This window comes from Aplysia californica, unplaced genomic scaffold (assembly GCF_000002075.1).
Source record: "Aplysia californica isolate F4 #8 unplaced genomic scaffold, AplCal3.0 scaffold00281, whole genome shotgun sequence".
NCBI classification, from domain to species: domain Eukaryota; kingdom Metazoa; phylum Mollusca; class Gastropoda; order Aplysiida; family Aplysiidae; genus Aplysia; species Aplysia californica.
The window spans coordinates 92,955-105,793 of NW_004797551.1; the positions used below are offsets into that span (position 1 = coordinate 92,955).

The window sequence follows — 12,839 nt, forward strand, 5'->3', positions numbered from 1 at the left end:
GATGTCTCCTCCTTTTTTTATGTTTGTTACTCTCTTGTAACACCTCTAATCTTCGGCACTTATATGACCTTATTCAATACTAAAACTTAAAAAAAAAAAGATAATCACCTGTACAAACAACCACTTCCCACTTTTCCCAAGAGTCTCTTTTTTTCTATATTAAGACAATGTCCAAGAGACCCACCTTTTAGACCACACTTCTTTTCTCCCCTACATTGGGTGGCTGTCTTGGACAATTTTGACTGTTTCATTACCTTTCATGTTTTTCTTCTTATGGGTGGTTGGCATGTGCTCTTCTGGGGTTTGCTCCCTCTTTCTTATGAAACATCCGTTGTCATTATCTCTCCTTTTTTTAATGATTTTTGCCCTCTTGTAAATCTAATCTTTGGAAATTGTGTCACCTAATTGTGTTGTAAGTGCCATAAAATGCTTGCTAAAGCAAACTAAACAACAGTGCTTGTATGACCTTATGCTCTTGCGAGCGCTGTAAAATTCTTACTAAACCTTTAAAAAATGAAACGAATATCTTAGGCTTTCTTTTTTCCCCCCCCTTCTGAACAATTTCAGCGGAGAGAGAAGCTGTGGACGAAGATGAGCCCGTGACAAGGCCAGAGCGACCTCCCCCCACCACCCACAAACCTGTAAGTACAGACAAAATGGGTTACTTTTCGCCATCCACAAATGGAGATATTGTCCAAACATCGACACCAGGGTCAAATTTGTAGATTTCTATCGATGCCATATTCTTTAAGTATAACATACCTTTTATTATTTCATACTAATAATTGTAATAAGGCTGATGATGATGATTTTTTTAAAAAGAAGTGTTAACACAAGTACCCTCTGACGCCTTTCATAGGGAGAACTAGTGCTCAAAGGAGGTACCCAGCACCGCTTAAATATCCGTAGAGAGGCAGTTCTACCGCCCTCCCCACCCCATTTTTGTTTTAGAATCAATTTTTCACATGTTTGATTTTTTTTGGTCAAGTATGGACCGAGTTTATTCTGTATTTTTTTTCTATCCAATCTAGAGTTCAAAAGGAGAAGGATCTCGTATCAGCATCTTACCGACAGATGATGAAGATGGTGAGTTACCGTTTTTGAATCAGTTGGCTCCTTTCTCAATGAAAATTGTAGTTGCTACTTTGATTTTGGTTGGATTTGAATGGATGCAGTATCAGACTTGATACTTAAATGATTTTGGCTCAGTTGTACAGAGGAACTATTGCTATAGCCTCATTACTTTGACTTTGTGGAAATTAGATTTCTGTCGTCCTAGGATGTTCCATAGCTTTGCCATCTGTAATAAAAAAGAAATTTACATTTAAATGGCAATGGTAGAAATTGGATCCTAGGTTTAACAAATAGTGTGGCAGAATAAGATGAGGCACTTGACCTTCAAAAGTGTGAAGGGCTTGAGCCAATTGCCTGAACATCTTTTTGGTCTTAGTTGGTGGAAATGCTACTAGTAAGTGGCACTTTTCTCAGGTCAGACTTGTTTCTTTTTGTTCTGTTTGCTCTTTCTCAGTGTAAGGTGTGGATGCTGTGGTGTGGTTTACTCCTCTTCTATCAAAATCTATTGTCCTTATCTCTCCTCCTTTAACTTTGAATGTTAGCCTCTAGTAGCGCTAGAGTACGTAAATGACCCAATTGTATTGCACATGCTGTAAAACTACTTAGACCTGCATGTTCGCAACCCGACCCACGAGCCGGGCGATGCTATCGCTAGGCCCACCTGTACCAGTCAATGTTCGAAGTGCACTTTCGTTTTCGTGCTGACGTCGGCGTTTCCGACATAATTGTCGGAACCTGAGTAGAAATGTGAATACGAAAAAGGACGACGACCTAAATTATCTACTTTCAGTTTCGTGCTTGAGCGGCCATTTTGAATTTCGTTTGTTGATTCAATTGTTCAGATCGTGTGGATTCATTCAAGTCCGACTCACTTGTTCTAATAGAATCTAGATCTAGATTTATATAGATCATTATAGACCTCAATGGAGGATTCATATTCCAATTCTATTGTGTCAAACCCTATCATAGGTTGTATTGTAATATTGATGATGGTAAAAAGCATTTCATCAGGTGCGTGAATTATTTATTTTAGATTTAGAATCTAGACTGAGCTGAGTCCCTCTGTTCGGAATCAGATGCGGATTTCTAGATCTAGATCTAGTTCAAGGCCTATTCCTATTCACTTGTTCTAGATCTAGATCTAGAATCTAGATTTATTTAGATTACTGGATCTAGATCTATATGGAGGATTCATATTCCTATTCTGTTATGTTATTGTATCAAAGGCTATTATAGGAATGTAGATTTAGATATCTAGGTGTAGGCCATATTATGCTCCTTGTTTGTTTTGGAGTGTGGTTTTTTAAAATTTGGACTTGTGTTGGCCTTTTTACATGAGGCCCATTGCACGTTCTTTTTTGGGGTAGGCCTAGGGGTAGGAGTAGGGTTAAAATTTTCAGACAATCTGGTTGAGGCTCACATGCAGGTCTAACTACTAAAACTCAGTGGTGTACTGTTAAGTGGTAATTTTTCCTGTCCATCTGTCTGTCTTACTTTTATCCTGCTTTACCCCCCGCCCCCCCCCCCCCACCCCACCCCCACCCGGGGCGGTGCCACTGACTGAAGTGTCTTTAGGCCATTCCCAAAGGGGGGACATTTCTCGTTCATGCACCGTAGAATTGTAAATGGGCTGGTTCATCAATGCCATGCTCATAACTGGGAACTGCTGCTTTTTCTTTTCTAATTTTTACTATTGTACTTTTTCCTCTACTTCTTTTGTATGTTTGTCACATTCTTGTGACCCGCTATTTCTGGGGTGCCTTGAAAGTCGAAACAGACTTACTGCTGTTGAAGCTAGAGAGGTGAGCAGAGTAAACCTGATTCCATGTAAAAACTTCTCTGTTGACATCCACCTCTTGGCGCTCATATGACCTTATGCAGTTGCGAGTGCCATAAAACTTCTACTAAATAAAAATAATGATTCTGACACTTGTATGACCTGTCTGTATCGTATCGTAAATGCTGTGAAACTTACAAAAATTTTTTTTAAAAAGATTTTGTTACGGCTCCCTATCACACAGATTTTGAAGAGAGTTTCACCACGAAACACATTGCCCAGGCACGCTATCTGCGCAATCACCGACTCATCAACGAGATCTTCAGCGATGCGGTGGTGCCTGATGTGCGCAGCGTGGTCACTGAGGCCAGAATGAGTGTGCTCAAGAGACAAGTCCAGTCCCTCACCATGCATCAGGTTGGAGGCTTTTTTTTTTTTAAGTTTAAAATTGCTGTTTGTATCAGTTCGGTAGGTGGTTTGATGGTTGCACCAATTGGTTCTACTTTGCTGCTGTTTTCCACACTGTTTTCTATCTTGTTATTTTTTTTTTTTTTTTCTGGCCGGTCTGAAGGAAAGATGCTGTTTGACAGGACTCGTGTAGAACAGGCCATATTAATCGAAACAACTTGAAAGTACTGAGACTGAACAATGGCTTTGGTTCAGCCTGTTGGCTCTTGCTGTCTCGCTGAATGTGTGTGAGCAAGATAACGCACCCGACTTTTGGTTTTTTAAAAAAGTTATAGAGCTAGTGCTTCCTGTCACATAATCTGTATAAAATGTTGATCATAATCTCAAAGCTAAAACAATAAGCTTTCAAGGCATGTCCCTCTCTTTATTCAAAACCTAGTAGTCTCTGAGATGTCGAAGAAACAAAATTTTGGTTTTTTCCAATGTAGGAAATAGGTTTACAGTGCACTGGATGATCTAGATATATAAAATAAGTTAATGTCGCAGTCAAGAGATTCCAACTCTTTACACAGAACTTGGAAGACACTCTGTCTTCACTACGTTTAAAAAAAAAGATTATGCTCGTTGATTTTGGTTAGCAGAGGTCAAGAGATTTTTGAAAGTATTTTGTGAGTTATTGGAGGGTACCACAGGTAGGTCTGCTTTCTCTCTTCTGTGTGCCACACAATTTTCCCTTTCTGTCATCTTAGGCTCTGGGATGACAAAGTGGGACCATCTTACGAGGCACAGAATCTGTTTCCAACACCTCATTAGTAAAGATTTGAAGCCTCCTTTCGGCCGCCTTTATCAACTTCAGGGTCTCTGCTCCATACAGCAGAACGGATTTCACACTCCTTTTGCTTAGCTTTATTTTGGTGTACTCACTGAGTAACGTTTGTGGTAATAGAGCCTGCTTTCCTGTATTGATGTATGCAATAAATGCAAATTTGTATATGATTGATATTATGTACGCTTTTGGTGTTATTGTCTGTTATTATTTCAGATAATTCTAATGATGATGTTATTATTTTTTTAAATTGACTTCAAATCGTTAACGTACTGTGGTCTCTTTCAGAAAAAGCTGGAGGGAGAACTGCATCAGATAGAGGAGAAGCATGAGCTGAAAAAGAAAAAGTTCATGGAGTCTAGTGAGGGCTTCCATGTGGATTTGAAAAAGGTTTGTAAATATATTTTTCTGTCCTAACTTTTTTCCATATTTACCGGAGTTGTTGAGAGATTGGCAGACATGCCTACTGTTCCGGAATATCCGGACTTGTTCCGGAATTCTATAAGAAAAAGGTGCTCAGCAAGTCTGCATTTCTATCAGAAAATCCAGAAATTATGTTTTTGTTTTATGCATTGTTGAAAAAAGGATACTTTCATGAAAAAGTTTCTTTTGCCCCAACGAAGCTGTATTTTCTGTCAGTAATGCACATATTTCGTTGTCAATATTGTGATACCACTTAAATGCCCACAGCGGAGTAGCAGAGAGAGAGATAAAGGTGGGGAAAGTGGGCATGTTGCATGATGAAGTGTAATGATGCTGCCTCGGCTGGGAGCGGCAGTACGGATTGAGAGAAGGTGCAGAGTGGGCTTGCTGTGTGATAAAATGACATGGTCTGGGTGTGATGGTGGTTGGTTTGGCCCTGACATACCTGGAAGATGTGTGTATGTGTGGTGGTGGTGGTGAAATGGAGGGGGGGGGGGAGGGGGTGCCGGATCTTTACTGTAGAATTACATTTCAACAGCTTACACAGTGACCCAGTTTCATGCATACCAGCAGATTCACAGTACAACTATCCTTTCAAATACATATATTTACCTGCATAATTTTCTAAATTTGTCTAAAGACATACACAAAATGACAATCACTGTGGCTACTGCCCACACTTGTTGTTTGAAGAAGATTCAAACTAGCTGGTAAGATAGTAATGGGCTGATTTATTAAAGTCATGCTCATACTGTGCCGGAACAACGTAGGGGGAACTGCTGCTTTTCTTTCCTCATCCTATCGTCATTTTCCCCTCTTCTTCTTTTGTATGTTCATCACTCTCTTGTGAACTGCTATTTCCGGGGTGCCTTGATAGTCAAAGCAGTCTTTGTGCTGTTGAGGCTAGAGTGGTGAGCAGAGTAAGCCTGATTCCCCATATGGACTTCTCTGTTGACATCCACCCCTTGGCGCTCATATGACCGTATGCAGTTGTGAGCGCCGTAAAACCGTATTAAAACTACAATGTATTAAATGGGGGCAAATTGTGTGTTTCCCTTTCTCGCAGTTATGCGAGAGCAAGCCACATGGCAAATTGTGTGTTTCCCTTTCTCGCAGTTATGCGAGAGCAAGCCACAGATCACGGAGGACATGTTCAACAACATGGTGACCAAAGCCGTGAAGGAGGAAACGAGGCAGCGACAGCAACAGCTTCTGGCCCAGCAGCAAGAGGAGGAGAGGAAGAAACAGCAGCCGCAGCAACAGACACAGCCACAGCAACAGCAGCAGCAGCAGCAGCAGAATCCCGTCGATGAGGAGGCCGTCAAATCAGAAGTAGAGGCGGCGGGGGCGACAATGGTCGGGACTCCGCCGGACTCTGGGATGCCTCCCGTACCGGGACCCGAGCCCATGGAGGTGGACAAAGATGCAGAAGCAGTAAGCCCTGATTGTGTCCTGTGGTGTTGTGTCACGTGGCAATGTGTCGTGTCAATTCACAATGTGTCGATTATCCCTTTCCTGTTTGTGTCCTGTCAATTTGCAATGTGTCAATTATTATCCCTTTCCTGTCCTGAATTTCTACTGGGCTGTTCAGGATTTGGCAGTCAGGAATTTTAGATCCGTATCACTATACACTAGAACAACTAAACCAGTCCCACTTGATATAATTTTGTGGGTGGTTGGCGGATGCTCTGGTGTGGTGTGCTCCTTCTTTCCTATCAAACATCTATTGTCCTTATCTCTCCTTCTTCTTTTTTTTTGTTGTTTGTTACTCTCTTGTAATACCTCTAATCTTCTGGCGCACATATGACCTAATGCAGTTGCGAGCGCCGTAAAACTTTTACTAGAGCAATTGATATAATTTTGTTTGTTGCTTCGTAAAAAGATCTGATGATATAGCGTTGGATGTCTCAGAATCAGCCATTTGTTAGTTGTCCATATCTCTCCTTCTTTCTTTGTATGTTACTCTCTAGTAGGTGGGTGGTTGGCGGGTGCTCTGGTGTGGTTTGCTTCTTCTTTCCTTTCCAACATCTATCGTCCTTATCTCCCCTTCTTCTTTTTTATGTTTGTTACTCTCTTGTAACACCTCTATTCTTCTGGCGCTCATATGACCTTATGCAGTTGCGAGTGCCATAAAACCTCTATAAAACCAACTCTCTAGTAGCACCTCTAATCTTTGGCACCTGTATGCCCCCAATTGTGTTGCAAGTTCTGTAAAACTTGTATTAAAACTAAAATTGTTCAGAAAGTGATTTGTTCAATTTTTATATTTTTTTTATTTTACTTTTTTCCAGGCAGGAGCCCCTCAAGTAAATGGTAATGATTCTCAGGTTTCCATGGTGAGTATTTTGAGATGGTTTGAAAATTTAAGTTACTTGAAAACTGAAAACAAAAAAAAAGAACTGGACACATATTCAGAATAGTTGTGCTTCTTGCTTTGTCTTGTTTTTTACCTGTTGACACAGTTCGAGAGCGGTAGGCAGGTGCACTGGTCTGTTTGTTCCTTCTTTCTTATCAAAGATCTATTGTCCTTATCTTTCCTCTGTCTTTCCTTTGTATGTACTCTCTAGTAACACCTTTAAATTTCGGCACTTGTATGACTTTGTGTTGCAAGTGCCATAAAACTCATACCAAAATTAAAGTGTCTGTTTGTTACCACTGGTCAGTTCATTTTTATCAGTCCCACTTTTTTTCCCATCTATCTTGCCTCTTCCCAGTTCTGAATGACCATTATTGTGTCGGTGCACTTCTCTACACTCAAACAAAAAGCAAATACAGATAGCGCAGCTGGTTTGGTCCTGCTTTTTTTGAGCGAATGGTTGGTGGGTGCTCTGGTTTGGTTTGCTCCTTCTTTCCTATAACAAATCTATCACCCTTTTATGTCCTCCTCCTTTTTTCGTGCTTGTTACTCTCTTGTGACACCTATTTTTTTACACTTACATGACTTGTGTTGAAAATGTCTTAAAAGGCTTATTTTTAAAATCTTCCCTCTGTTGCCTATGTCTTGCTTTTTCATACCTCTAAATTACCATTATTGAGTCGATGTGCTTCTCTGTACTCAAATAAACAAAACTGATTTTTCTCCCCCCATCATATTTGTCATATATTCTTTTTTTCTCCAGCCCCAGGTGGCTGCTCCAGTCGTGCTCAAAGCAGAGAGCCTGCCCCCCATGGCCGCCACACCGAGCCCTCCCCCTGTTCTCCCCGCCGTGGTGGCGGCCGAGGAGGGTTCAACCCAGGTGCCCACCACCACCACGCCAGAAAAGAGCAGCATCGGCTCCCCGAGCACGCCCAGCACGGCCGGTTCTGGTGAGTACAGCTCCTCGTGGAAATAACCCTTTTTTGAAAAAAAAATTTCTTTCTGCTCCCTAGTTCTGTGCCTGTTTCTTTGCTTCGGTGTAGCTTTGTCTCATGTAATTGGTTCTTTCATTTCATTTCTTGATTCTGTGTATTAAAGCAAAATTTACTGTATATGCTCGCCCATAATAGGAGTGATTAAGAGAGAGAAAAAGATTGGAGAGTGAATGCTCAGTATTACATGTGTGATGTACAGCCAGGATCGGGCCCAACAAAAGGGATGTATTATTGATGATGAAACGGAAAACCCCTTTGAGGCTGGTGAATCAAACTATAAAACGAAGCATGAAGTCTTTGACTTTTATTCCACGACGTTAGAGCAATATGAATATCCTTACTCTCAGTGCAAAAACCAAACCTTTGTAAAGGCTTTTGATCACTCTTTGATGCCAGATTAGTATTTGGCTCCACGCATGTTGAGCTCCGGTACATTGGAAATTCACCCCGTATTATATGCGGGACCTACAAAAATGGACACACACACACACACACACGCACATGCACACGCACACACATGTGCACGCGCACTAGTGTATTAAATGCAAGATCGTGTTATGTGCGGGTATATACAGTACTTGTATGATATACCAACAACAAATGTGAGTTACAAGACGAGTCACCTGGCTGGTAAAGAGGTGCTGACCTACATTCCCCACCTTATGTCAACCTTGTTTCCAGGAATAGCACTTTAAATAAGGTCACTCTTATAAATTGCTATTTACTCTGTGGTTATACATCAAATACATAATAGTGTATATATCATTTTAAATGAAAATTAATGATCCGCTATCATCTTCGGTGAAAATTTCGTCCATAGCTTGATATGTTGTGAGCAGACATAGCAGTCACGGCTGGGACTACACTACAACTATGAAGAGGGAGAGAGTGATGCTATAATTCCCGCTTATTCTTTTATTGTTGGTCCAATGAGGGCAAACAAAAGTTTCTCTTACTCGGGAATAAAAGAGCTTTCATGGGAGCCCACTCTCGATACTAAAATTGCCATTACTGGCTGAGTAGGAAATGAAACAAAATAGCGATATTGTCGGGCGCACAATGTACGTCTACATCGTGTGTGGGAGGGCCCGATTTATGGACGCGCGCTGTAAGCCAAGCAGCAGTGAAGCGGGCAACTGTGAGCTGTGTGATCCCATCACTACCTCTGAGGAGTAAAGAAAATATAAATCTATATAAGCGAGGCATCTTGGGGAAATCAGATGCTCGTAAAATATAACGAAATTGGAGAAGCAGGCATTTTTCCCACTAGTTAGGCAATTTTTATCTATTTTTTATTTTTTGGCTCAACGACTTTAAGTCCATACCAAAACATATTTCCATGTGAATTGTACTGAAAATTTTTGATTAATGGCACAAAATGTGTCATTTGTCAATTTCAAGGACTATTTTTAGCTGTTGGAGTTACCAAACCTTGGCAGCCATTTTCTTGCTGGGCTTTTAGTTGAGGTTCACCATTTTAGACTTTTGCTAAGAGAAGTTACAGAAACTTTACGATTCTGCAGTCTGGCATGTATCAATCAAACTGATGGGAGGGCTAGCCTTTGAGGTCCTGTTGCGATTTTAGATCTGTTAGGGGCAAGGACTGTGGTCTTTCAGTTCACAATGTTAGAACTATATCGGTAGAGATGTGTATAAATCGTGGCGTTTGTGATCACAAAGAGATGTATAAATCCTGGCAGGAACACAAAGCAATATACCCAAGCGCCTATGGTGTAAATGTTAAGGGCTTTACCATTGCATGCAAGAGACCTGAGTTCAATTCCTGAGTGGGGAGAATGATTTAGTTTCTCTGCCTTTCTGCTGGGATCTTTTCTTCCATCTCTCTCTGTCTGAGTTGGCCATGACAGGCATGGTTGAACCCTGCCTCCTGAATGGTGTAAATTGTGTAGATAGAGGTGTTAAAAACATCTACGTAAAAAATCAGTTGTGAGACGTGTCTAAGCAAAGAGATGTATACATTTCATTATGGCGTTTGTGAACCCTTTTTGTCGAATGGACCTGTCTGGAATGCAGGGATGTTGATTCCTGAAACAATGAACGATATCGAAACAGCAGAGGGATGTAATCGTGAATTGTACAGCTCCACTGCCTCCAGGTTGAACAAAGCGGCTTAGACTAAGCCAGCTGTTCTGTGCTTTTATATGGCTAATACTCTAAAGTTACTGTCGAAATTGTCCAAGACAGCTACGAGCTACCCATTCTTGAGGAGAAAGTGGTTTTCTGAGACAGATGGACTGGAGTTTTGGGTAGTGTCTTTATTAAAAACAAAAAAAACCGCAAAGGATGAAGTGGGAAGTGGCCGTTTGTACTGGTTATTGTCACGAACAGTTGGCTATTAGAGCAAGATTTTAAATGTACATCCCTTTTGTTTTTTGGTGCGATCACCAAAAAGTCAGCCAGAGTTGTCTCTTTCTTGTCTTTTAACTTACAGTGTTTGTTGGACTTTGAGCTTTCTTTACTCTTTCTTCAATGTGTTGTCTATGGGCTATCTATGTGTATTCATCTCATTTGTCACCTTTTTTTTGGTTTTTTTTGGAAAGAATTAAAAAATGTTTTATCAAAATGATCTCTATTCAGAGGATGTTGTCACTGTTTTGTTGATGGTTTCAGATTGTATCTTATTCATTGCTTTATTTGTCGTACCGATGTTCCATATAATATTGTTGTTCACTCGGTTGATTTTGCGTTTTTGGTATAGTGTTGCTTTCAGTATCGTATAGTATAGTGGTTGTTTTATGCTGAAAGAGAGGCACTGTAATATATTATTTAATGTGTGTGTTCATCTTTCCATGCTAGTTATGTAGTGAGTGGGAGTTTTCAGACTATGTAGTAAAGATTACAATTTAAATGTGAGTGGTTTGACGGCACCACTGGTAGGTCCTACTTTCCTTCCTTCCTTCCCTCCTTTGTTTCTGTCTAGCTGTCTTGCCTTTACCCTGCACTATATTACTATTATCGTATTGATAAACTTCTCTTTACTCGAACTCATACTTTTAGCAAGGGACTTTGTCGTTGTCTTTGTATGTCATGGTTGCAGGCAGAAAATGACAGACAAAAGGGAAAGTCAGTTAGCAACTGGGCATGATATGTGAGGCCTGCTGATCAAATGAGTAACTCTCGCAATCCACAAATGGAGGTATTTGGCCAAAAATCAACATTAGGTTCAAATTTGTAGATTTTCTATTGATGCCATATTCTTTAAGTATAAGTCTTTTATGATTTTATACTTATAAATTGTAAAAACTTCAGCTATAAGCGTGACGTATTTTTTTCCTAAGGTCTCGAATCCGAGAAGTTACTCATTTTGTCGGCACCCTTCACATATGCAAAAAAGGACCATGTCAAAACTGCCCTCCAAAAATTAAAATGTTAAGAAATGAGATTCTGCTACTGCTTTTTGTATCAGAAAAACTTTTTAAAAAATCAACATCCCAAACTATCATATAGATTACTGTATTACTCGTATAATGTGGCAACACATGATGGAAGAATAAATGAGACCAATACAGTCAAAATTGTCCAAGACGGTCACCCAGAGTGGAAGAGAAAAGTGGTTGCCTTAGCTGAACTATTGGACAGTTTCATTAAAGTCGAGAAAACACCCCCCACCCCCCCCCCCCCCCCCCCCCCAACAAATTGTTGAGAGTGGCCGTTTGTGCATGTGATTGTCTTGGACAGGTGGCTGTCTGTTAGAGCAGGTTTGACTGTATTTTTATATCCCTTCGCCCATCAGGAAAAATAAAAAGGACCTGCTTCAGAGAGCAGAGAAAAAAAAAATGCATGGTTGTATGGATGTCTGGATAGTACCCAGGCCCATCTTTGCTTGTTGTATCACATGTTTTCATTCATCATTCATTCATTCATTTATTCGCGGCACCTTTGGTTTGTTTTTCTTTCACTTTTTTTCTTCCATGTTTCCGTCAGCTTTACATTTTGTACACGCGGTGCTGCCTCTTCTGGTGTCTTCCTGTATATCAATATTCTGTTGCGCTTAATGGCGCTGTCAAAGAATTTGAGAAGTAACATTTTAATAGACAAAGAGGAAAAAATAATGAGTATATATTATGCGCATTGTCTACCCAACATTTTGGCAAATCTATTTTTTCATTTTTCCCCCCTCTCCTCCAAGCTCCCCTTTACTTTTGATCTTTGTGGTTTTTATTTCTATTTTTTCCGCTCGTTTTTGTCTATTGCTTTTGTGGATGTGACTTGAATTCTTTGTAAGCAGTGGCTTTATTTTTGCATATAGTAAAAAGTTTCTCTCTCAGGAATTTGAAAGCTGAATTTATGAAAGTTACAATACTCTTTTGCTGTCGACTGATGTGTTGAATAGTTTTTTTTTTTTTTTTTTAACTTGTATGGAGATTCATAACTGATATTTATGTTAGAGAACAGACTTGAACTGCTAAATAAATTTTTAAAAATAAAAATGAGATGGACATACCAGAGTCTGTAGTGTATGTTACAGTGTCAGGGTAGCGCGGTTGAGTTGAAATCAGTCATTAAGCGCAAACAGAATATTGTAGGAGAAGATGCCAGCATGGACGATGAAAGCCCCCCACCCCACCCTGGGAGAAGGGCCGTGTTAAAGTGTGTGTGTATGCCCGGCGCGTTCGCGGTCACTTCGCTTTGGCGGGGAAACCAGTTCTCTGTGGCTGCGGCCTCTGGATTTGCCCCCCCTTTTGTGCAGATTTTTAAAGTAGTAGAAAGGAACGGAAAAGCGTGGGAAGTTCTGAGATGATTTTAAAAAAGTAAGTCGGTGGTGGGTCTGCTTTACCACATTTTGTTGTGTGCTTACAACATTTTATTTGAGAGTACTGTTTTTTTTATTTTTTATTTATTTATTTTCCTGTGAGTGCCCCGTCTTACTAGAATAAAATCTTTTTGCATGCCTTTTTCATTGAATGTCAGTACTTTTGTTAAAAATCCCCATGCTCTCCCTTAGAGTTTTTTCCTCCC

At 40.3% G+C, this 12,839-nt stretch overlaps 1 protein-coding gene across 2 annotated transcripts in view; it reads left to right on the top strand.

Moving 5' to 3' along the window:
- Window positions 1–12,839, top strand: part of LOC101853467 (SWI/SNF-related matrix-associated actin-dependent regulator of chromatin subfamily E member 1) — a 52,120-nt gene that overhangs the window by 19,966 nt on the left and 19,315 nt on the right. For both annotated transcript variants that reach the window (XM_013084250.2, XM_013084251.2), the window contains exons 9-15: window positions 568–641; window positions 1,032–1,086; window positions 3,096–3,268; window positions 4,374–4,475; window positions 5,625–5,942; window positions 6,800–6,844; window positions 7,628–7,814. In XM_013084250.2, the coding sequence (XP_012939704.1) occupies window positions 568–641; window positions 1,032–1,086; window positions 3,096–3,268; window positions 4,374–4,475; window positions 5,625–5,942; window positions 6,800–6,844; window positions 7,628–7,814 (954 nt within the window). The remainder of the gene's footprint in view (window positions 1–567; window positions 642–1,031; window positions 1,087–3,095; window positions 3,269–4,373; window positions 4,476–5,624; window positions 5,943–6,799; window positions 6,845–7,627; window positions 7,815–12,839) is intronic.